The 26268-nt window shown below is 41.5% G+C and overlaps 1 protein-coding gene and 3 pseudogenes across 1 annotated transcript; 2 read left to right on the top strand and 2 right to left on the bottom strand.

Moving 5' to 3' along the window:
* Positions 1–4010: 4010 nt before the first annotated feature.
* LOC130082248 (histone H2B) lies at positions 4011–4604 on the top strand. Its single transcript, XM_056247013.1, has one exon. The coding sequence runs from the start codon at positions 4032–4034 to the stop codon at positions 4404–4406; it is 375 nt and encodes a 124-aa protein (XP_056102988.1). The 5' UTR covers positions 4011–4031; the 3' UTR covers positions 4407–4604.
* A 10797-nt stretch (positions 4605–15401) lies between these two features.
* LOC130082233 (histone H3-like) lies at positions 15402–15812 on the bottom strand (annotated as a pseudogene).
* A 512-nt stretch (positions 15813–16324) lies between these two features.
* On the bottom strand, positions 16325–16729 carry LOC130082263 (histone H2A-like; annotated as a pseudogene).
* Positions 16730–24122: 7393 nt separating this feature from the next.
* On the top strand, positions 24123–24565 carry LOC130082247 (histone H2B-like; annotated as a pseudogene).
* Positions 24566–26268: the final 1703 nt, after the last annotated feature.

Below are 26268 nucleotides of genomic sequence, written 5' to 3'. Positions count from 1 at the left end.
CCAGCAGCGGACACACAAGAAGGTTCCACAGCTTGGGGCTGGGGTGCCACCTTGTAGAACATAGCCGATGTTCTATAGCCAATGTACAGAAGTGCAAATCAACACATAACTGAATGTACATAAACACAGTGCCAGTGGCCGTAGCGACGACAACTGTGAATATACGCAGTTAGAAAATAGCCCCATAATAGCATAGCACCTCAGTAAGCAAACAAACAGTCATAACTGTAGCTACAACTGTGAATATATGAGTTTGCACAGAATAACCAGTTGCCCTGATAGGAACGGGGCAATATAACAGCATAGCACATGCACGTACAGCATTTTTCAGAACTAAGATGCATAGTTAGATTAGGATGGCTAGCAGCACTGAAGGAAACAGGGCAGCATTACAGCATAACACATCCGTTTACGTACATACATCCAGAACTGTGAATATGCACGGTTAGATTAGGATAGCTAGTTTTGCACTGAAGGAAACAGGGCAACAAAATAGCAAAAACACGTCCTTGTACGAGCCGTGTAGTCGCCATAGCGACAGAACTGAATATGCAGTTAGATAGGATAGCTGGATGTTGCACTGAAGGATAGAGGGCAACATAACAGCATTACCCATCAGTGTGCACATATCAAACATCTGAGTGTATAATGCGGTGCAAGTCGATGAAGCGACCGAGACTGCATGAATATGCACAGTTCACATAATGGTCAGTTACGTTAGCAACATAACTGCATAACGCTTCAGTGTGGACACAGATGCAGCGCAAGTCGCCGTAGCGACAAACTGTGACTAAGCACAGTTAGATAGGATAGCTAGGTGCACTGAAGGATACAGGGCAACGCGATAGCATAGTCACATTAGTGTGTACAAAAACACAGCGTCAGAGGCATCGCGACATCGACTGTGAATACATAGTAAGTCAGAATAGCCGGTTGCACTGATGATACAGGGCAATATTTAGCGGCGCAAACATAGCACATCAGTGCGTAGCGTGTACACAGCGTCAGTTGCACCGCACAACGACTGTGTACGTAATCAGAATAGCCATTTGCACTAAAGGATACAGGGCAATTTACAACGGCATAAATCATAACACATACAGTGTGTAGAGTGTACATAGACACGGAGTGTGTAGAGTGTACATAGACACGGCGTCAGTTGCATCACACGACAACTGTGAATATGCACTGCGTAGTAATCAGAATAGCCATTTGCACTGAAAGAAACAGGGCAATATATAATGGCATAAATCATACACATAACAGTGAGTTGTATGTACGTAACACAGTGTCAGTTGCATCGCACCACACAGTGAATACGTATTAATCAGAATAGTTATTTGCACTGAAGGATACAGGGCAAAATACAAAGGCAAAATTCATAACACATAGTGTGTAGTCTGTACATAAACACAGCATCAGTTGCATCGCACAACAACTGTTGAATACGTACTGCATAGTAATCAGAATAGCCATTTGCACTGAAAATACAGGGCAACATATAATGGCATAAATCCCCACACATAACGCTGTGTAGTGTGTACGTAACACAGCGTCAGTTGCATCGCACAACAACTGTGAATACGTAGTAATCAGAATAGCCATTTGCACTGAAGGATACAGGGCAACAACGGCAAAATTCATAACGCAGTGTACGGTGTGTACGTAACACAGCGTCAGTTGCATCGCAAGACTGTGAATACGTAGTTATCGGAATAGCCATTTGCACTGAAGGATAAGGAACAGGGCAATATATAATGGCGTAAATCATACACATAACAGTGCGTAGTGTGTACTTAACACAGCGTCCGTTGCAACGCAACAACTGTGAATACGTAGTAATCAGAATAGCCAGTTGCACTGAAGGGTACAGGGCAATATCGTGGCATAAGCATAACACACACATATCAGTGTACATAAACACAGCGTCAGTGGCATCGCACAACTGTGAATCAGAATAGCCAGTTGCACTGAAGGATACAGGGCAATTTATAGCAGCATGAATCATGAACACATATCAGTGTGTAGAGTGCACGTAAACACAGCGTCATTTCATCGAATAGCCATTTGCACTGAAGAACAGGGCAGCATATAACGGCGCAAATCTTAGCACATATAAGTGTGCAGTGTGAACAAACACAGCGTCAGTGGCGTAGCGACAACAACTGTGATTACGTGGTTAAATCAGAATGGCCAGTTGCACTGAGGGAACAGGGCAAAATATAAGGGCATGACAGTTAAATCATGGCACATATCAGTGTGCAGTGTGTACATAAACACAGCGTCAGTGGCGTGGCGACAACAACTGTGATTACGTGGTTAATAGAATAGCCAGTTGCACTGAGGGATACAGGGCAATATATAAGGATATAACAGTTAAACCATAGCACATATCAGTGTGCAGTGTGTACATAAACACAGCGTCAGTGGCGTAGCGACAACAACTGTGGATACGTGGTTAAATCAGAATAGCCATTTGCACTGAGGGATACAGGGCAATATATAAGGATATAACAGTTAAACCATAGCACATATCAGTGTGCAGTGTGTACATAAACACAGCGTCAGTGGCATAGCGACAACAACTGTGGATACGTGGTAATCAGAATAGCCATTCGCACTGAAAGAAACAGGGCAAAATATGACGGCACAAATCATAGCACATATCAGTGTGTAGTCTGAACATAAACACAGCGTCAGTGGCGTAGCGACAACAACTGTGGATACGTGGTTAAATCAGAATAGCCATTTGCACTGAGGGATACAGGGCAGCCTGACGACATAAGCTGTAAGCTGTGCACCTCCATTACCAGAGCGGGGCGTCCTGACGCGGCGCTCTCCGTGGCCTGTGTCGCCACATTCCCGGTCCCGCCCTCTGCCAACGGTGAAGATCCGGTTCGTTACGGGTTCGAACCGTTTTGGCGGCTGTAGCCGTAGGCGGGACGAGGTGCCGACGAAGAGAGACATCGAGGAAGGCTGGACGTATAGATCAAAAGTTTCGGTTTAATGTCTGGCCGCGGCGCGACTAAATTTTTTCTGCTGTGAGAGCTGGGATCGAACACGGGTCTCCCGTGCGACGGCTTTGGGGTTCGCCACTGAGCCACAGGGGGAAACACCCACTTTCGCGCCTTCAGACACAGAGCCATCGCCTTGCCTCGTCTCTCTGGATGCGTCTTCGCATGACTTACCATAGGACGTCGTGAAGACGGAATCTTTCTTGAAGTAGCCTGGCTGTTAGATACCGGGCTAAGTAAAATAATAAAAGTATCCTTTCCGACGAAGCCTATCGCGTCGAGTCCGTCTAGCGAGCCCGCGAAAAGGACCGGAGAGGCGACGGGCAGGTTTAAAATGTATCTGCTGCGAGAGCCGGAATCGAACACGGGTCTCTCGCGCGAAGGCTTCAAGTTCCGCCACTGGGCCACAGGGGAGAACGACTGTCATCTCTTCTTTGGGCGTGAGAGGGCCCACCAGCAGCCGCTGGCGGCAGTGGGCCTCATCCCTGCTGATGCCCGGAGTTTATGAGGGCGCGCACTGGTAGACCAGCACGTATGCCAGTCGTCCGTGAGTACGGCCTCGGTAGATCCTTGTTTGGGTAGAGCGAGTCGATACACACATATCTGGCATGTAGCAGCCATCGGATGCGGGGAGGAAACATGGTGAGTAACCTCTATTGCAACTTCCACGATGACTTCATATAAGACTTCTAGCGTGAAGAAAGAGATTCTGACGTAATTGTCGCGCCCATGCTATTTTATACTGCCCGCGGACCGGTCAGCATTTGCATGTTTTGCGTCAATTGGCCAGCTGTCTCCAGCTGGCGTTATCCTATAAGATTTCAGTGAAAATGGAGAAGGGAGGAGTTCCCATATACGTCAGTATGACGTAATGTCGAAGTGACCGCCTTGAAAGGGAACAGACAATCAGAAGATCCCATTTCTCTTTGAAAATTAGCATAGGGTAGTGTATAAAAGCCCCTGTATTCGCACTTTAGTACGCATTAAATACTTAGTCAGCTTTGAGAACACAGTATCATGCCTGAACCAGCCAAGTCCGCGCCCAAGAAGGGGTCCAAGAAGGCCGTCACCAAGACCGCCGGGAAGGGAGGAAAGAAGCGCAGAAAGTCCAGGAAGGAGAGCTATGCCATTTACGTTTACAAAGTCTTGAAGCAGGTTCACCCTGACACCGGTATCTCCTCCAAGGCGATGGGCATCATGAACTCTTTCGTCAACGACATCTTCGAGCGCATTGCCGGTGAGTCGTCTCGTCTCGCTCACTATAACAAGCGCTCTACCATCACGTCGAGGGAGATCCAGACCGCTGTGCGACTGCTGCTGCCCGGCGAGCTGGCCAAACACGCCGTGTCTGAGGGCACGAAGGCCGTCACCAAGTACACCAGCTCCAAATAAAGTACCACCTACTAATCTCAGTTACCCAAAGGCTCTTTTAAGAGCCACCCATCTTCTCGTTTGAAGAGCTTATAATGCTTGTAAAATGAATGAACTGTTTTATTTGTGGCAGTGATGGCCTGTTTCAGCAGGGTGTGGTTAGGAATTAAAACAAGATTGTTATGAATCAAGTGTATATTTATATAAAGTAACCTACATAAAATGCAGTTCAGTAGTTTTTTTTTATAATGGCTTATACAATTTCTGAAACACGCAAAAATTTTTTCAACTCTACACACAACTATAAAATGCGCACAAATGCAACATGTTGCAAAAAGCAAACCTCATTCAAAACTATTTTTTACTTCGAAAAATTGCTATTTGTTTAGTAATTACATACAACCCATCAAATAATTAGCCATAAAAACGCCAACGGATGTGAAAAATGTAAAACATTGCTATCTTGTGTCTTTTGCTTGGATAAGAATGTACTTTTATACTTAAATAAACTTGGATTCTATAGGCTACTCCACAAAAAATGTAAAGAAATATGAATTTGTAGATTGTTTGATGAGTAGACACATAATATTAACATTACCTCTGTAGGCCTCTCTGTGGCAGCAGAAACTGTTTCTTCATCCCCATCGTCCTGTGAAGATGAGAATTTGGTTGAGAACACTTTATAATAGCCTACTATTTGTCATAATTTCTGGTGTATTGAGTAGGCTACTTATAACTGCATGGGGTTCTGTTGGGACAGGAGGCTCTAAACGACAGATATTACCATCAGAATCTGTTGGGACCTACGAAAAACCCAACCCAAAGTAAATTAAATGGAAATATCAAAAATAGCCTATATAAAAAATAACACAAATGTAGACCTCTTACATTTTTTTTGAAGGCCCTTGAATCTTTGGGAGTGACTGGCTCTGATGAAGCCCCTCCAGGAATTCCCTCAGCCACTGGCCTTCCAGCATTCAGGCTCAGGGCCATCTCCTCTGCATTTGTCAGAGGTGGTGGTGCAGGTCCTCTCCCACGTTTTGCGAGCCTCTGCCGCCTTTCTGTTGGCTGAGTATCAAATGAGAATGAACGTGTGAAAAAATAATTAGACCTATGTCAAATAGGCTGCTGCACAGCTAGACACTGGGTGCTTAGTTATTTAATGTCAAATGTTTGTAAAGTCAGGTAGCCTACACCCATGATATGCTCAAGCCTGATTGAATTATGTTTTTAGATTTCATTTTCAGCTGCTGCCACATTCTTTTAATGCCTGCAGGATTGAACCTAAAACATGCAAATTAAATAACATACTGTTCTTCCAGTTTCACGTCTGATATTATAACAGTTGGGTAAGTTACTCTAAAATAGTTATTAATTACTAATGACATCTTCAACAGTGTAATTGGATTACTGTAATAATTACTATCTCTAGAAAGTATTGGTCTTATTACTAATTACTTTCTAAATCCCATCAACCTCAACCACTTGAACAATACAAGGAGAGTCAAGAAACTGCACTTTTAATGCTTTAAAATAACAATATACAATTGCATGAATTATTCTTGAATTGACCAAAGTGTGTAGAGGGAGAAGGATACATTAAAAATATACCTTTTAAAAATGTAATGTTAAATCCACTATTGTCAGAAGCACATCCAGTTCTGCTGGTGAGAAATATGCATACCTTATTTTGTCTGGCGCTGCTGCCATGGTGACTCATAATATCTGCGTTCCATTGATAATGGCTTTTTATAGTTGTGGTGCACGCGCTTAACTCAGAGTCAGTCAACTTAAGAGTTGATTGAACTCATTTCAGCTGTTCTGTAACCGAAAACTCAGAGTTTCCCATCTCAGGGTAAGCAAACTCAGAGTTCAAGTTTTAACTCCGAGTTGGTTGAACCTCCTTATTGAAATTGAACATTTTAATTTGTTTCTATTGTGAAGATTGAAACTATTTGTATTGTATAAAGCGCTAGAGGTGACTCAACATTCAGTAGCCTATATATTTTGCATTTAAACAGAAAAGATGTTTCTCAAACATTGAGTTTTGAAATTAGGTAAAAATATATAGCCTAAGAGGGTAATTATTATTTTTTTTTTTTCTGAGAACATTGAGTTTTGATTTCTAAGTGAACATTAGGTAGCCTATTTAAACTAAATACGGGTAGGTAAAACAAAATAGAAAAGGTGGGTCATTTGAACGAATTCATATGAAATGTACTCGTAAAATATGTACGATTTAACAATAAACATACGAATTTGTACAAATTAACCACCTAATAAAATACGCATGAATTGCCGTGAGATAGGGTTGGAAATTCACTGTAATCCCAATTTTAGAAAGTTCTCCACTGATTTAAAGTCCCTTTTTTCTTGTCAAAACCTTTGAACACAAAGTTTTCGAAAATATATCACCCTTGAGTCTGTTGAACCTTTCATTTAAAAAAGCCTATCGCATGTGTGACGTCACAGTTTTCACAGATTCACGTGTTTGTTTACACCGATATGGGTGTCCTTTTCAAAAACTTGCACTAAAACGCATAAAAAGTCTTTTGTTTTTAGTTGAAACGGTGTAGTCTGAACAGCAGATGTCTCCCTAACACTAGCAAGTAGTTACTGTAAATCAGGTGTTTTAATTAGTGGGACATCCAAAATTTTCTGGGAGGTGGATCCTCAGGAGTCAGGACTGGAGTTGAGAAACACTGCTCTAACAGGTCCAATTCCAAAAACACGATTACAAGCCTCAAAAGCTAAACCCAATCTTAATTATGTCTGTTTCCTGACCCTTTATAGGCGCTTTGTATTAATCCGGAGAGATGAACAATTTTCAAAAGGAACATTTCCATCTAAAATGACAGGGCAAATGGTAAGAAACCGGTTGCAGTGAACCCACATGTTGCCACTCTTCTCTGCAAAGTGATGGATTATCAGTGGAATTTCAGAAATTTAAGAAGCACACACACACCTATTTTTTTCCTTTTATTGTATCCTTTTAATATTCGTTATCTGTCTCTAACTGTATGCTCCCTCTATCTGACTCTTTGACTGTATCGTTATGTATAATAATAATATATAATATATTGTCCTCTTTGTTCTTTTCAATATTTCTAGACACTCTTTGCATCCTGTGATGGAACAGCCAAATTGTTCTCCTTTTATTTGATCAGAAGTTTTTTGGACTCACTTTGGGTCATTATTTGGCCATGTTGGTTGGTTTAGGAAGTGGTGAAAATGTATTTTATTATGATCATGTTGGTCAACTTGTTGTTTTAAATTTATGCAGATTGCGTATTTCTTCTTTGTGTGAATGGCCATGATGGCTAATTTATATTTCAAGTAATTTTAATGTCCATTAAAGAATACAATTATTTTGTAAATCACAATAATACAAAAATACACAATTTTATGATTTTTTTTTTCATACCAATTTGAAATTTATAAAATTAAATACAGTTTTACATGTTTTTCAAGATTAGGGGATCAAAGTAATAGGAATCAAGTTGTGCATTATACAACACTTTATATAAACAACTATTTTAAAATAAAGTTATTTACAGTATAGGCTAATCAGAGAATGCAGGAAACTTATGTAAATTAATTTACAGAGATACTACTGTAAAAATTAGAATAACTGGCTGGCAATCCTCCTGCCAGTCTCTTACTCTAAAATTTACAGGTATTTTTTAACAGTGTAGGTGCAACTGCAGTTGTGAAGTAATTAATTTAAACCAGAGAAGACTGGAGATGTGCGATTTAGTTTCAAACATGAGGAGTGAAATGTTACAATTCAATGAGCATAATCTCTGCAGGACAGTGGCCATCCAGGACCGAGTTTAGACCACACCCCTGACCTAGGCATATACTGGAGAAAAACAAAAAACTTAAATCAACAAATAATTTACTTGGGGGTAGGACCATGCTTTGATGTTACAGCTACAGTCTTGTAGCCACAAACTATAGCTCACCTTACAGCTTATAACAGCCAAAACATTAGCACTAACAACTTGCATGAAAAATATCTACAGACACACAATAAACATAATTTACCTTTGATGAGTTTAACTAAAGCAGGAATTGCCATAACAAAAATAAATTAAGTAAAAAAAAAAAAGTTACTTTCTTGCATGAAAATTTGTTTTTCTGAAGGACTAAACCAAGCCAGAGACAATTTATATAGAGACATGCCACTTCCTCAATCCTCAATACAACTATATAGGGAAAACCCATAACGCCAAAGATGGCGGTTGTATGCACATGCCCCGCCCCTCCCGCTGGAAAGCCAATCGTCTGCTTTTAACAGTCAAGCCGGGAAACATGTAAGCCTATCGTCTGGTTCCACTGACGCATGCGCACAGTTGAGGTTTGCGACAGCGGAGACGAGAACCCTTGCGCAGTAAACGTATAACCTGTGGGCAAAAAGGCCTTTTAAACCTTATTTTGGGGCAAAGTCATCTAACTTTTTCAGCGATTGTTATCATATTTTACTGCTGTTTCTATACAAGCAGTTTTTATGTCCTGGTTACCAGTGAAAGTGCAGTTCTGACTCTCTGCCCATTCATTTAGATAGGAGCCTGGTCTTGTTAGTCCGAAATAGCTGCCCGGAGGCGTTGCCAAGATGGCGGCCGAGTGGCATGACTTGCCTAAAAGGACTTTGACCAAGCATGTGTGAAGTGAATCAGGTGATTTGTAACTTGTTCCTAATTGGAGAAATTGAAAGTTTTAAATTTAACCCGTATTACAACCGTCCCCGCGTCTGCACTTGCAAATAATATTTTGTTTTAAAATATACACACATTCACTCTTATTGTTATGTCTGATATGTCGAAAACGCAAAACGTGTCTTGCCTTGTCACATTCAGTTATGAATTATATGAATGAATTGTAAATTATAGCATATTTTATATTCAAAACAGTGAAATTTCATAAAAAGTTCAGTAGCCTAGCTTGCATCCCTGTATTAATGTCGGTCAGTCAATATTCCTCTCGTAAAACAGTTGTCAAATATTAATTGTTTAGCTGCTACTTTCCACACACTCTTTTAGTGGTAAAACAAGCGGTGCACTCCTCTTCTGTGATCAGTTAATCCTGCCTTCTTTGTTTGGCCAGTTAGAGTGGTGCAGCAGGTATCACTTTGTAGGCCAAAATGTGGAATCGAGTTAGCAAATTTTGCTCTTCCGGGTTCATCGTCCCAAAATCAATGTTTTTTTTTTTATGGGTTTTGGTTAAATGGCTGAAATAAGGTCTGGAACACAAGCTCAAGACACTTTCAAGTTTTATTCTCCGACGTAAACTATTACCCCACTCGTGAATTTTTGAAGCTATACGTGTCTTGAAAAATATGACTACAGAGGCTGTCGAGGAGATTAAACGTCATCATGCCGAAAAGGTAAACTCAGTCCGTTTTTACAGCATCGTTATGTTTATAATTGTGCTCTTACAAACTATTCTAACTCAAAAGTTCTGGGAATTTTTATGGATAAAAACTGAAAGTGTTGTCGGAAACTTAGTGGGTGTAGCTATGTTTGTTCAACAGGGAATAGGATATAGGATTATAAATATAAGTAAAGATTCTGAGGCAATTGTAATTGAAGTATGGATAGAAAAAAACGAACATATGGATACTAGTGAACTATTATAATCCATGTGGGAAGTTAAATAAAGGGGTGCTTGAAAAGATAATTGGTGGAGAAATGCATAAGACAGTTTGGTGTGTGGGGACTTTAATGCGCATAGCACACTTTGGGGTGGTACACATACTGATTATAACAGAAGTGTAGTGGAAGAATTTATAGAAGATCAAGATCTAGTTTGTTTGAATGACGGAAAAGTTACTAGAATAGATGTAGCAAGAGGATTGGAATCTCCAATTGATCTTACTCTGGTTTCTAAACAAATAGCAAGAGTTAGTAAGTGGGATACACGACAACACCGTAGGCAGTGACCATTATTACCCAATAATATGTGAAATAGGAGTGGGTCCAATTCAGTTGGAGGAAATAGGTTTCCCTAGATGGAAATTAAGAAATGCTAATTGGGCACTTTATAATACGACATGTATGAGGTTAGAAGGAATTAGCCAAAATAGGTATGATAGTAGGCTATAGATGACTTTAATGCAAACGTTGTAGAAAGCATGTACTCCACTGCAAAAGAAGTTATTGGTAAAGGAAGTGGATTTAAACACCATAAGACAGTCCCCTGGTGGTCAGATGAATGTAATAAAGTAATTAAGACAAGAAATAGAGCTTTTAGGAAAGTTAAAGGATCCTTCTCTTTTAATGACCTAATAGAATACAAAAAGGCACAAGCAGACGTTAGACAGACAATTAGGAAAGCTAAACAAGATTACTGGAAGCAATTTTGCAATAAAATAGGGAGAGAAACGCATATTAGTCAAGTGTGGGGCATGATAAGAAGGATGGGAGGAATTAGGAGGGAGTATACATTGCCAGCTATTAAATATAATAACAAAATTTTGATAACAAATAAGGATAAAGCGGAGGCTCTGTGGAGACATTTGTTAAAGTTCATAGGTCTACAAATCTGAGACCTGATGCAAGGAAAGGTAGAGAAGAAGTAATGAGAGGACACTCTAAAATCCTAAAGGAACATTACATTTTTTTTTCTTTATTTGAACTGAAAAGAGCATTGGTAGGAGTTAAAGCAACGTCCCCTGGTAAAGATGAAATATGTTATAAAATGGTTGAAAACTTAAACCATCAAGCACAGTTGGTGATCCTGAAGTTATATAATAAGGTATGGGAGTTAGGGGTATTGCCGTCAGCATGGAAACATTCTGTTGTTATCCCAATTGGGAAACCAGGGAAAGATAAAGGTGTAACAACTAGCTATAGACCTATCGCATTAACGTCTAATTTATGTAAAATAATTGAACATATGGTCACAGACAGGTTAACTTACACATTGGAGAGTAGGAATTTGCTAATACCGCAACAGAGTGGTTTCCGTAGAGGGAGGACAACTATGGATCCAGTGATATGTTTGGAGGATGAAATTAGGAAGGCTCAGGTTAAAAAAGAAATAGTAGCTGCTGTCTTCTTTGATGTGGAGAAGGCCTATGATATGTTATGGAAAGAGGGTCTTCTTATTAAATTGGAATCCATGGGAATTGGTGGAAGAATGTTCAATTGGATCATGAATTTTCTGAAAGACAGGACTAGAGGTAAGAATTGGAGTATCTTACTCTAATGTTTACTCTATAGAAAATGGGGTACCACAAGGAAGTGTATGTAGTCCTATTTTATTTAAGATCATGATTAATGAGGTTTTTTCAGAGGTTGATGCTAGCCTTGGGAGATCTCTATATGCAGATGATGGGGCAATATGGGTAAGGGGTCGTCGTAATGCAGCATTTGTTGGAAAGAAACTACAGGCAGCATTCAGTAATGTTGAGAACTGGCAAAACAGGTGGGGTTTTCGGTTTTCTGTAGACAAAACACAGGTTATTTGTTTCTCTAAGAAACGTATACTCCTGCAATACAAGTTACTCTTTATGGGCAGTCAGTTAAACAGGTACAAAATATAAGGTTTTTAGGTGTATGGATGGACCATAAGCTGACATTTGGAGATCATATACAGAGGAATATTACCAAATGTAAAAAGGCAGTTAATGTTATGAGATGCGTGGTAGGAAGTGGTTGGGGTGCTAACTCTCTTAAACATATTTATATTGCCTTAATTAGATCAACATTTGATTATGCATGCATTACATTTAGCTCAGCTGCAAAATCTCATTTGCAAAAGCTTGACCTGGTCCAAACACAAGCTCTCTGCCTAGTGGTGCATTTAAGACTTCGTCAATTCCAGCTCTCCAGGTGGAGGTAGGGGAGATGCCTTTATCTCTTAGACGTCTTCAGCTTGCCATGGTATATTGGGTAAATTTGCAGGGACATAAGCAGGGTCATCCAACCAAACCAGTGTTGAACGCATGTTGGGAACATGGAAGGAAGCAATTTAACAGTTTTGGATGGGTGGGAAATAGTCAAGCTGAGAAACTGGGACTTGTTGAATTAAATCATAGCTGTACAGTGGCGTTACCTGTTATTCCTCCTTGGATATTTCCATTACCAGTTGTGGACCTAGAAATCGCAAAGATGTTAAAACAATACAAGGAGTATGGTGTGATTAATGACCTGGTAAAACAATATTTAGGTATCAACTATAATAATAGTATTCAAATATTTGCAGACGGATCAAAAGACCCAAGTACAGGGAAGACGGGAGCAGCAGTATATATTCCACATTTTCAGAAATCAATTTTAAAAAGAACTTCAGATCATTTAGCAGTGTACACTGTGGAGCTTTTAGCTATTTTACTAGCACTTACATGGATAGAGGAGGTTGGGCCTAATCAATATATTATATGTTCAGACTCAAGGGCATCATTAATAAGTATTGCAAATTGTAAATCTGTTTGTAGGCCTGACTTGATTTATGAAATCTTTCATAGTTTATATAGATTAAACAATCTTAATATTACAGTGTGTTTTATGTGGGTCCCATCTCACGTTGAGATAGAGGGTAATGAAGAAGCTGATCGTTTGGCTAAAAAGACTCTTAAGTCAGACATACAATGGACAGTTCCATTGAGTAAAATGGAAATTAAATGTATCATTAAAACAAGAATCAATGGGTTATGGAAAGAGCAATGGGAAAAGGAGACAAAAGGTCGTTTTTTATATAAAATACAGAAACAAGTGAAAACAAGGAGGCAGGGTGGTTGGAAGCGAAGGGAAGAATCTGTAATCACAAGGCTAAGAATTGGACACACAGGTCTTAATCAATCTCAGTCGTTTAGGGAAACACGCAACAGGAATATGCATTAATTGTGACAGGAGAGAAACGGTAGAGCATATATTAATAGAATGTGAAGCATACAGAATAGAACGAATCATACTGTTAGAATAAGTTAAAGAATTAGGTTACACACATTTATCAGTAGAGGGTTTACTTTCCTTTTCTACATCAAAACCATCAGCATGGCCAGCTATCATGACATACCTTAAAGAAACAGACTTATTTGATCGAATTTAAGAATAACCAAGAATATATATATAGGGTTCTTTTTTTAAGTAGAAATCCGCATTGAAGCTCCACACCCCAAACAGTTGGTGGCGGTAATGCACTAAATTGGTATGCCAAAATAAAAGAAGAAGAAGAAGGAGGAAACTTAGTGGTGGTGACATTGCATTTTTGGGAACATTGTGTAGCTTTTTACTTCTGGCGACTGATTTTAGGCTTCAAAATTCTGTGATAATTATCTTGATGGACAAAACGTGCAAGTATAATAAAGGGTAGGGTTTAGGTGTAGGGTCGGGTGAAGGGCATCATTCAAACTTTTCCAGAAAGTTTGCTTTGGCCAGCTTTTTCGAACTCCCAAAACAAACTCCAAACGAAGTTTGTATTGGCCTGATTTTATTTTGACATTACGTTACATCAGTTCATTCTTCGATTTCACTTGAGGTATATCGGGGCCTTAAAAGATTAGTTAACTTCAGAATTAAAATTTCCTGATAATTTTCTCACCCCCACGTCATCCAAGATGTTCATGTCTTTCTTTCTTCAGTCTAAATTATATTAAGGTTTTTGAGGAAAATATTCCAGTATTTTTCTCCATGTAGTGGACTTCAATGGGGTACAATGTTTGAAGGCCCAAATTGCAGTTTCAATGCAGCTTCAAAGGGCTCTACACAATCCCAGCCGAGGAATAAGGGTCTTATCTAGCGAAACGATCCATCATTTTCTAAAAAAAAAAAAATATTTATATACTTTTTAACCACAAATGCTCCTTGCACTTCCTCTGCGATGCGCCAAGCATTACGTAATTACGTTGAAAGGTCACACGTGACATAGGCGGAAGTACCGACCTGTTTACAAAGGGAACCTGCAAAGACTAAGTCAAACACCGTTAACAAAGAAAATAAAAGGTAAAACAACGATGTTGGACGATTTTGAAGTTGGAGGAGAAAATTTGATTTTCACCCAACCGAACCTTGAACACGTGACCTTTCAACGTGATTACGTAATGTGTGGCGGATCGCAAAGCTAGTGCAAACAAGCATTTGTGGTTAAAAAGTATATCAAACATTTTTTTTTTAGAAAATGACATATCGTTTCGTTAGATAAGACCAAGGGGGTAATCCATCAGCCGGAAACTGAAGCTTCGCTTGGGGGGAGCTATTGTAGCAGACCATCACCTGCTGTTAGCATTCCATTGACTCCCATTCATTTTGGCGTCACTTTGACAGCGAATAACTTTACATCTGAGGCGTCCAAAGACTCCATTTGTCCATTGTTTATTTCTAAAGAAACATGACAATTTATAAAAAAGCTCCATTACTTTGTATCTTACGTTATGGCCCCGTAGAAGCCGTTTTTGTAAAAATAGGCTAACGATTGCGTCATAACAGGCCACTCTCTGTCGCACAGTAGAGAAATTACCATATAGAGGAGGAGAAGCTCGCAGGAAATCGGGGGGACGTGGAGGTATAAAGTCAAGGGAGAAGCCCATAGAGTCATAAAGTTGCTCCTGCTGCTAGCTCATGGACAGCTCCTACTCACGCTCTCAGTCTCTGCAAGATTCGGAAGGGAATGATTCAGATTCCTCTTGGCACAGCTACAAGAAGACTTACAACTGTGAGACAGGTTGCTCACTTCACATCTATGTCGTCAAGCTCAGTTTGAGCCTGTACAGTGAGTGCTTCTGCTTCACTTTTCTCCGTTGAAATCTAAGGGGTCGCTGTGTTTTGCGCATTTAATTTACTTTCTATGGATAAGACCCTTATTCCTCAGCTGGGATTGTGTAGAGCCCTTTGGAGCTGCATTGAAACTGCAATTTGGACCTTCAACCATTGTACCCCATTGAAGTCCACTCTGGAGAAAAATCCCATGTTTTCCTAATAAATTATATATATATATATATTCGACTGAAGAAATACATGAACATGTTGGATGACCTGGGGATGAATACATTATTAGGACATTTTAATTCTGAAGTTAACTAATACTAATACGGCGGGCCAGCTGAATGTCCTTGGGCATGATGGTGACTCTCTTGGCGTGGATGGCACACAGATTGGTGTCCTCAAACAGCCCGACCAAATAAGCCTCGCTGGCCTCCTGCAGTGCCATGACAGCGGAGCTCTGGAAGCGCAGATCCGTCTTGAAGTCCTGAGCGATTTCTCTCACTAGCCGCTGGAAAGGCAGTTTGCGGATCAGCAGCTCGGTGGACTTCTGATAACGGCGGATCTCTCTTAGAGCCACGGTCCCGGGCCTGTAACGATGGGGCTTCTTGACTCCGCCGGTGGCTGGCGCGCTCTTACGGGCTGCTTTAGTAGCGAGCTGCTTCCTCGGAGCTTAACCACCTGTGGATTTACGAGCGGTCTGCTTGGTTCTTGCCATTGCTGTAGTTAGTTACTTCTTTCTCGCGCTGGAAATGCGGTTTGATTTTACATGCCTGCTTTTAAGGCATTGCGCGGGCACGAGCTCATAGTGTCGAGGGGGTGCAGATGCTTGTGATTGGATAATGTGTGACGTGCATGACTGCTAGCCAATGATTGCGCGTTTCCTCTTTTCGAACATACGGGTTTCCCGCTCAATGTGCCGCTTTGTTCTCTTTAGTTCTTTGCGCACCAAACATCCTTGGGCGTTATAGCCTACTCACGGTTGTATTTACTTGTATTCTTTGTGGTTGCGTAAAATCATGTTACCATCTTTAAAAAATGACTGCAACCCCAAACACATAACAAAATCATCATGTTCATAAATTTAGCATGCACACCTGGTTCCTGCAGTTGTATTCGTAATTGTTCATGTTTTTTTTGTTTTTTTAAATCAACCCACTCACTGACTGTGTTATTCGATATTAACACACAGACAAAAGTGCTCTCTACGAGATAAAATGGGTGGCTCTTAAAAGAGCCTTTTGGTCTTAATAAAACGTTTATTTGGATTTGGTGGCCTTTTCGGTCTTTTTGGGCAACAACACGGCCTGGATGTTGGGCAGCACGCCGCCCTGAGCGATGGTCACTCTGCCCAGAAGTTTGTTCAACTCCTCGTCATTGCGCACTGCCAGCTGCAGGTGACGGGGAATGATGCGGGTCTTCTTGTTGTCCCGAGCAGCGTTTCCAGCCAACTCCAGGATCTCAGCGGTAAGATATTCGAGCACAGCCGCCAGATATACAGGAGCACCGACACGCTGTGCGTAGTTGCCTTTACGGAGAAGCCTGTGAACACGGCCGACGGGGAACTGCAGTCCTGCCCTGGATGAGCGAGTCTTGGCCTTCGCTCTTTGTTTTGCCACCAGTTTTGCCTCTGCCGCTCATTTTTTCAGCGTAGTTTCTCAAACCTCCTGAATCGAAGTTTCCAGAGAGAATGAATATCAGTTCCGTCCTCCACAAACTGTCTTTAAACGAGAGTGCCCGTTGCCTATTGGTTTAGAGTCCGTAAAGATTCGAACCAATCACTGAACGTCTTCCAAAGCCCAATCCCCTTTCTCGCGGGAACAATTATGCACATGTGGGCCGATACTCGTTGGTGTTTTAATGTTTTAGCCCTTAAAACAATAAAGGCTTTTTAACTTTTGCATCCTACTGAGTGCCTGGACTTAGATTTTTTTCCATTTCTTTTTTATGAACATTTAACCCTTCCAAGAGCACTAGGATACAAGGGATACCAGCAGCGCTCCAGCTCCATTTGTCTAGAATTATGCAATAAGACAGAAAAGATGAAACCACTAAATTTGTTTATTAAAAATACATACATGGATATTAAATGCTGTTCCTACCCTCACACAGTGCTACACTCACACACTGTGGACATTGACCTTCTGAGACTGTATTATGTTAATTTCCTTATTTGGAGCTTTATCACTGCCCATATTGTATATGAGTGTTTGCATTGTCACAACTCTCCAGCATAGTGTTGTGTGTGTTTATATATATATATATATATAATCTGTTTGTACTGTGTTCAACATCCTATATTTGTGTGATCACTGTCTGACCCCTCATTTCAGCTTTTTGGCCATTTTTAAATCAATTTCTTAATACAAATGGTTGACTTGCGTTTTTCTTAAATTTGGTGACTTATTTGTTCAGATTGCATGAGTCTAAGTGGTCGTAAAGTCACATCATGGCTATTTACTTTCAAAATGAACAGGAATCATTGGATGAGTTTTGCTCTTTATTTGGAGTTAGTGGGTGGCTCTTAAAAGAGCCATTGAGGAACAAACAGTATCTATTAATTGCAATTTGGAAAAATATGTTGCCGCCATCATGCGCCATGTGAAACGGGTTCTTTGCATCAGCCAAATCCAGCATTACATATTTTAAGTAAATGTAGGCCTATACTTAAATAGTATGTTGGAAATGCACATGTCTATACAAAGCCTTGTAGATTACTCAGTGGGAAGAAGTGCAATATATAATTATACAAAATGTAGTTTTGCCACAAATCCAAATTAAGTGAGCTGCTCAAGTTATCCAAGTAAAGTAACAAACAAAGATTTATTTGTAAAAAATAAAGATTTTTTATGCTTACAGCCTCAATGATTCATTTTGCAGTGTACTTTGGACATTGATGTTTTTAAATGGATATAATGTTGTTCTTGAAACTGATTGAACAATGATAGAGTTATTTTATTCATAAACTAACAGTATCAGGGTTTCCAACTTTGCTTTGGTTGGAGTGAGATTTTGATGACATCAATCAACGACACAAGGTTTTTGGATCCAATTGTCATGATTCTGCCATCTTGTCTTTGATTTCACTGGTCTTGTGGCAGGATCATGGCAGACCCATGTTTTATGTACAAGCGCATGGTCTGTTATTTGGACCATGTGCTTGTGTTGTCTCGTCTCGTTACCCCGCCCCCTTGTTATCCTCGTCTTGTGATTATTGTCTAGTCAGTTTCACCTGTCCTCGTCATTAGTGTTCCCTATTTAATCCTCTTGTATCTGCTGTCTTTTGTCGGTTCATTGTGATTGTTACCTGAGTGTTAATCCTTGTCAAACCTTTGTCAGAGTCTGTGAGTATCTTGTCAAGAGTTTTAGTCCTGTTGCGCTTTTGCCTGTAAAGGTTATTTGTGTCCCTATAGTTATCTGTCTCAGTCTAGTTAGTCTCATAGTTAGTGATGGCCAAATGAGGCTTCCTGAACCACTGAGGCTTTCCAGCCCATTGGTTCACCAAAAGGTTCGTTTACCTGAAGCCTCATGAAACAGTGTGCTCCCTAGTGACACCTGCTGTGCAAAGCAATGTATCGCACACAAATCTATTCATCCTGAGCAACCAAATTGTCATGGTGTGGGCACACCCTTTTTCTATTGCCTGTGTATTAAATAAAGTTTTTTACTCTGCTTGTGTTTACCTATGCACACACAACTCACACACACATAACTTTGTATTCAGTAGTTCTTTGGGTTAGTTATGACAGTGAATGCCCCAAATGAGTGTCAAGAAATCACTGAGTGCAGTGCTGACTGAGTGCAATAGTGCAGTGATTATGGAACTGGGAGTACAATTATGTAGTGCTTATGGAACTGGGAGTGGAACAGCAAACTGCAACAGGGATGGGAACATTTTTACTGATTTTTATTTATTTATTTGTTTATTTATTTATTTATTTATTTATTTATTTATTTATTTATTTATTTATTTATTTATCTAGTCTTAGAATAATAATAATAGCAATAATATATATATATATATATATATACAATAATAACACTACTACCAATATATGTATATATATATAGCAACTAGAACTAGATATAGGCTAATTTACTCTAATAATCTAATAATCTACTAAACTAAGTATAATGTAATATAATATATAATACAGGCTATGATATATAATGATAACTATGCTACTACAAACTCGCTACAACTCGCTACTCACTACTTCGTACAACCAACACTTCAACACCAATGCAAACGCCTACTGCAAAACCCACGAGAGGCGCGAGGTTTCGAACCACTTTTATCCGGAAGCGATACTCAGAATGAAGCAATGACGTATTCAACACAATCCGAGGCCTCGTTTGTTATCGTCACGTGATTTTCACGGAAACGACACAAGCCTCGAATCGGGGCTTCATCTGGAACGCCCCTTTTTGCTCGACACAAGCTCCGGAGCCTCGCTTCAGATGTCACATCACTACTCATAGTCCTGTCTTGTTTTGCCCCCTCGTGGGCTTTGTTTTTCCTGTTTTTGTATCAATAAATCCTGTGTTCATTGCATCTGCTGTCTGCGCCTGGGTTCACCTTCCTCCACATAACAGAATGAACCGACCAACAAGGAACCCAGCAGACAGTATGTCCTCTTTTGTTGAGCATAACCCGGATGACCTTGCACAATGGTGGCGGAGGACTATTTCTGATGCAAGTAATGGCAAGCTGCCAATTCCTCCCCAGGGAGACCGGTCCCTGAGGGAGTACGCCCAGTTTGCAAACGAGAGGAGGCTTTTCCTACCTGATATCCTCCTCAACCGCTACCTCATTGCGGGTCTCAACGCTCCTCCACCCCTGGCTGAACGGGAGAAGCTGGTCTGCTGCCCGTTTGGTGAGATGGTGGATTGTTTGTCACGGGAGTCGCGGGGTTCCACCTTGTCGTCACCATCACCCAAGCTGTCAGTGATCCCGGAGGGTCGTGTTATAGGCGTCGCGACGCTTGGGGACCAGGCTGGCTCCCTCACGACTGCCGAGGTTTCATCCACACCCGCAAGTCTCCGTGGAAAACGAGGGAGACGGATTTCCTGGGAGTCCACTTCGGAGTCTTCAGCGACGGAGTCTTCCCTGCCTGAGACAGCCCTCCCACTTCCAGTCATGGACCCTGCTGCGCTTCTCCTGCCGATCTCCAGTCCAGCTGTGACATCAGCTCCGCGTCCCAGAAGGAAGAGGAGGAGGAAGGGACCCTCTTGTCCTCCGTCTCTGTCTTCCCATGAGCCCGCTCCAGCAAGCGCCGTCCATGAGCCCGCTCCAGCAAGCGCCGTCCATGAGCCCGCTCCAGCAAGCGCCGTCCATGAGCCCGCTCCAGCAAGCGCCGTCCATGAGCCCGCTCCAGCAAGCGCCGTCCATGAGCCCGCTCCAGCAAGCGCCGTCCATGAGCCCGCTCCAGCAAGCGCCGTCCATGAGCCCGCTCCAGCAAGCGCCGTCCATGAGCCCGCTCCAGCTAGCGCCGCCCTAGAGGCCGCCTCAGCAAGCGCCGTCCCAGAGCCCGCCTCAGCAAGCGCCGTCCCAGAGCCCGCCTCAGCTAGCGCCGTCCCAGAGCCCGCCTCAGCAAGCGCTGTCCCAGAGCCCGCTGAGAGAGTTGCGGCCGATCTAGCCGCTAAGGAGGTTCTGCGAGCAGTTTCAGCTCGTCAGGAGATGCCCGTCATCATTGCGGCCAAGACCCTTTCCGATTACCCGTCTCGTCGCTATTCTTGAACCCCCTGTCTGTCCTGCCTTGTCCTCAGCTCCCAAGCCTGTCTCTGTGAGCGCTGCACCTGATCCTATCCCTGTGAGCGCTGCACCCTGTCCTGCCCCTTTCCCTGCTATGTCTCACGTCAGGAGTCCCGGTTCCGCATCCTCTGTGTCCTCGTCTGAATCTGTTGCTGCTAATTCCCGGTCTGTTTCCCCGTTCGTCCCTGTCTCCACCAGCCCCCGGACTGTTTCCCCATCTGTCCCTGTTTCCACTAGCCCCCGGACTGTTTCCCCGTTTGTCCCTGTCTCCACTAGTCCCCGGACTGTTTCACCGTTCGTTCCTGTCTCCACTTGTCCCCGGACTGTTTCTCCCAAGACCTCTACTCATGTGTCCCCGTCCAAGCCTGCCCGGAGTTCTCGTCCTCAGCCCTCCTCCCGTGGACCCAAGACCCCCAGTCCTCCCATCCACCCTGGACCCCCCCCCATGAACTCTGTGTTTCCTCCACCTCCTTTGCCTTGTATGTTGTTTTTGATTTTTCACCCGAACCCTGTTATTGTTTATTCCTGTTTGCCATTGTTAGTGTTTTCCATGTTTTGTTGGTGTTTATCTATGTCACAGTCTGTCTTGTCTTGTGTTTAGTTTCCCCTTGAGGAGCGTCTGGAAGCCGCTCCTTAAGGTGGGGGTTCTGTCATGATTCTGCCATCTTGTCTTTGATTTCACTGGTCTTGTGGCAGGATCATGGCAGACCCATGTTTTATGTACAAGCGCATGGTCTGTTATTTGGACCATGTGCTTGTGTTGTCTCGTTACCCCGCCCCCTTGTTATCCTCGTCTTGTGATTATTGTCTAGTCAGTTTCACCTGTCCTCGTCATTAGTGTTCCCTATTTAATCCTCTTGTATCTGCTGTCTTTTGTCGGTTCATTGTGATTGTTACCTGAGTGTTAATCCTTGTCAAACCTTTGTCAGAGTCTGTGAGTATCTTGTCAAGAGTTTTAGTCCTGTTGCGCTTTTGCCTGTAAAGGTTATTTGTGTCCCTGTTATCTGTCTCAGTCTAGTTAGTCTCATAGTCCTGTCTTGTTTTGCCCCCTCGTGGGCTTTGTTTTTCCTGTTTTTGTATCAATAAATCCTGTGTTCATTGCATCTGCTGTCTGCGCCTGGGTTCACCTTCCTCCACATAACACCAATAATTCATTTTTAATTTTGTCTTAGTAATGCAAATGGCCCTAAAATGGAAGCCAAATGCATGTAGGTCATACAATATAAGCTTGCTGGTCCACAGATGTAAAGCACAAAGACAGTTCAAAATGACTATTATAGATAATAAGGAAAAGCAAGGGCACATTCTAAATGCAAACAGGTCAAAGTTCTGTAAGAAAACACACATGCAGCCCCTGATTTGGGTCACATAGGCCTACTGTCATTTAAACTTTGAACCTAAACGTAAAGGACTCCTGTTACTTGCGTAAACTTTATAATGCATATTTTAATCTAAATGTTTGATTTGGCAACTTGTCTGTGTCATTAAAAACAGATGGATGTGCTGCTTGGAAAGGCCGGAAAACAACATTGTCTCATACCAGAAGATATTTTAATAAAGAACAAAAACAGTTGTTTTGACTTTCGGTTTTACTGTCACACATTACTTTACTTAAATGTTTAAGAAACATTAAACTCAACATTTGTTGTTTTTGTTTTTGTTGTTGTTGATAGGCTGTTTGTTTTTGTGACACATAAGGAACAAAAATATTTTGAAATATTTGAGTTTGACATGGAAATTTGAGGTTTGTAAACTGGTGTGTTAGTCATGCTTGTATACATTGAGCAGTTTAGAGCTGTGATATAGTTTACATTTGACAATTAACGATATAACAAATCAAGCAGTTGTTTCACTACCACATGATGTGAGAGAATTTAAGGTTTTGCAGACAATTAATTGAAAGTCATGCCATAGCACTCATAATTAATATGCATTGCATGGTCAAAATAATCTTACAAAGAGAGTGTGTCCGAGTCTGTATATAATTCAAAGAATAAGTTTATACATTTCAGATGCATCTCTTACAGTTTTTTAAACGCTTCCACTCTAAAAGTTGTACTTGAGGCCATTCTGTGAAAACATTCACTCATGTATAATCCTCAGACCAAGTCTGCAAAACTGCAAGCACATTATCTGCACTCAGTTTGCAATTGTGACACATTTTTTTTTGCAAAACGCTAAACAGTTCAGACATCATTCAAAACTAACAGCTCTGGTTTCATTTGGGAAACACTGCCATTTAAATGCCACAATCATTTCCCGATTACCAATGATCATGTGTGAGCTGATTTGTTCATTTAGAAATTTAAACTCAATATTTTCAAAGAAATATATAATTTTGACCCTCTTGCATTTCTGTTTTGTGTAAATACCTAATTTGATCACTATAGAAATCAAAACTCAATGTTCTTTTTTTTTTACCCTTGTATTTGTTTAAATTTTATACTGTAAGGGGATTTACAGTCAAAGACCCAGAACCAGAAATTATTAATTAAGACAAGAGTCAGAATTATAATAAATTAAAGAAAAGTTTTACTGAAGATAGTTTGCAGTTTCATCAGCAGAAGTCAGCTTCAAGACTTAATGGAGTTCGTATACGAGGGCGTATGGGCGCCCAGCTTACAGTTACAAAGATCACAGCAGTTATAGGCTTCACCAAGGTCTGAGATACGTCCTTGCTTCAGGTTGAATGGTTCTCATTGGCTAAGAAATAGATAAACATAGTAATTTTCCACACATACAGATAGACTGAAGCATATCTCCATCGATTATGCAGCTGACACTCGGACCCTGAAGTTAGGCACGTGACCTTCCAGGTCGCAGATTTGGGTTGCGGGCGCCAGTCTGTCCAAGTCAAGTTAAGTCACCTTCATTTATATAGCGCTTTTAACAATATAGCTTGTTTCAAAGCAGCTTTACAGTGATACTAGGAAATTAAAGTGACGTTATGGCTTTACAGCAGCTCTAGAATAAAGTTATGTTCAGCTAAAGTTAGTTTTGATTATTTCACTATAGAGTTTGTCGATAACGTTTCACCCATCGAGCTAGCATCTCTCTTTAACCGACAGAGACCCAAAATATTATCATATAACGTATGTGATTGGCCCTCATTCCGCTTTGAGTTGTCCAATGAAATACGATTTTATGGGTTTGGCCCATGAAAACAGACAATCAGAAGCTCCCATTTCCCTTTGATAATTAGCATAGGGTAGTGAATAAAAGCCCCTGTATTCGCACTTTAGAACGCATCAAATACTTAATCAGCTCTGAGCACACAGTATCATGCCTGAACCAGCCAAGTCCGCGCCTAAGAAGGGATCCAAGAAGGCCGTCACCTAGACCGCCGGGAAGGGCGGAAAGAAGCGCAGAAAGTCTAGGAAGGAGAGTTATGCCATCTATGTTTACAAAGTCTTGAAGCAGGTTCATCCTGACACCGGTATCTCCTCCAAGGCGATGGGGATCATGAACTCTTTCGTCAACGACATCTTCGAGCGCATTGCCGGTGAGTCGTCTCGTCTCGCTCACTATAACAAGCGGTCCACCATCACGTCGAGGGAGATCCAGACCGCTGTGCGACTACTGCTGCCCGGCGAGCTGGCCAAACACGCCGTGTCTGAGGGCACGAAGGCCGTCACCAAGTACACCAGCTCCAAATAAAGCACCACCTACTAATCTTAGCTACCCAAAGGCTCTTTTAAGAGCCACCCATCTTCTCGTTTGAAGAGTTTGATGAATGAATTGTTTTATTTATGGCAGTGATGGCCTGTTTCAGCAGTGTGGTTGGGAATAAAAACAAGATTGTTATGAATCAAGTGTTTATTTATATAAAGTAGCCTACTTAAAATGGCAGTTCAGCATTAGGTTTTTTTTTAATGGCTTGTGAAATTCCTGAATTCAATTCTACACACAACCATAAAATGCGCACAAATGCAAAATGTTGCAAAAAGCAAACCTCATTCAAAACTATTTTTACTTCAAAAAATGGTTATTTGTTTAGTAATTACACACAACCTATCAAATGATTAGCCATATAAATTCCAACGGATGTGAGAAATGTAAAACATTGCTATCTTATGTCTTTTGCTTGTTCAGTGTTCAATTTAGGGAAAATCAATCAGTTTGTCACACGCACATGTCCACAAATACACTATACCAGTGGTTCTCAACTCCAGTCCTCGGGACCCGCTGCTCTGCACATTTTGTATAGGCCTACGTCTCTCTTATCTGACACACTTATGCCGCGTTCAAGGCAACCTGTAACCCGTGTTTTTTCAACTCGTAACTGGGAGTACATCGATCTAGTACGAAGTCACGGGTTTGACTGCCGTTCCAGTGCACTTTCACGGGTATAAGGTTGGAAAAACACGGGTTACACGTTGCCTGGAACGATGTACACCCAGTTACGAGTTGGAAAAACACGGGTTACAGGTTGCCTGGAACGCGGCATTAGTTCAGTTCATAGAGTCTATCCTAACGAGCTGAGGATCTGAATCAGGTGTGTTAAATAAGGGAGAAATACACAATATGCAGAGCAGTGGGTCCTGAGGATTGGATTTGAGAACCACTGTTTTAATTAGTGGGACATCAAAAACTTTCTGGGAGGTGGATCCTCAGGAGTCAGGACTGGAGTTGAGAAACACTGCTCTAACAGGTCCAATTTCTAAGGCCCTGTCCACACGGACACGGGTATTTTTATAACCGTGACTTTTTTTTACGCGGTTCGGCCGTTCGTCCACACGAAAACGCACTGAAACCGAACATTTTTGAAAACCCCTGCCAGGGTGAGGATTTTCAGAAACGCCGGTTACAGTGTTGTCGTGTAGACAGTGAAACCGGGGTTTTTGCCTTGCGACGTCAGAGTGTGCGCCGTTATCAGCTGTGTTTGACATCAGATTTGCGCTTCTGATTGGCCAACGTGGCTTTAGGGTTAAGGTTTATATCACCGCCTGCTGGCGTGGCATGCTCTTGACCGCGCTTGATTGCGTGTTTTTACGTTTTCATGTAGACGGAGACCGAGCATGTGTGGACGGGATTTTTTTTTAAAACGCTGTAGGAAAAACTCCGGTTATAAAAATACCCGTGTCCGTGTGGACATGGCCTAAAACACGATTACAAGCCTCAAAAGCTAAACCCAATCTTAAGGGTCTGTTTCCTGACCCTGAACTGTAGGTACAACACCTTCGCTGACTTGAGCTGCAAAGAAGCTCTGGCCGCCCTGTCAAGAAAGCAGCCATGGTTAGCAGAAGAGAATTCTTTTAAAAGTATTTAAAATCGTACCGACCCCAAACTTTTGAACGGTAGTGTACGTATTATCATAAAGGATCCATCAGTTATCTTTGTTATTGCTAAAATCTGGCCAATCACAAAAAAAATGCTTTTTCCACAATAAGAAAATTTAAATTATATCTCAGTATGGGGGTCTTCT

Source organism: Rhinichthys klamathensis, unplaced genomic scaffold, assembly GCF_029890125.1.
Source record: "Rhinichthys klamathensis goyatoka isolate OS25496 unplaced genomic scaffold, OSU_Roscu_1.1 h1tg000042l_1, whole genome shotgun sequence".
In the NCBI taxonomy this organism is placed as follows: Eukaryota; Metazoa; Chordata; class Actinopteri; order Cypriniformes; family Leuciscidae; genus Rhinichthys; species Rhinichthys klamathensis.
The sequence above is the reverse complement of the archived record's forward strand: the minus strand, read 5'-3'. Positions and strand labels throughout refer to the sequence as shown.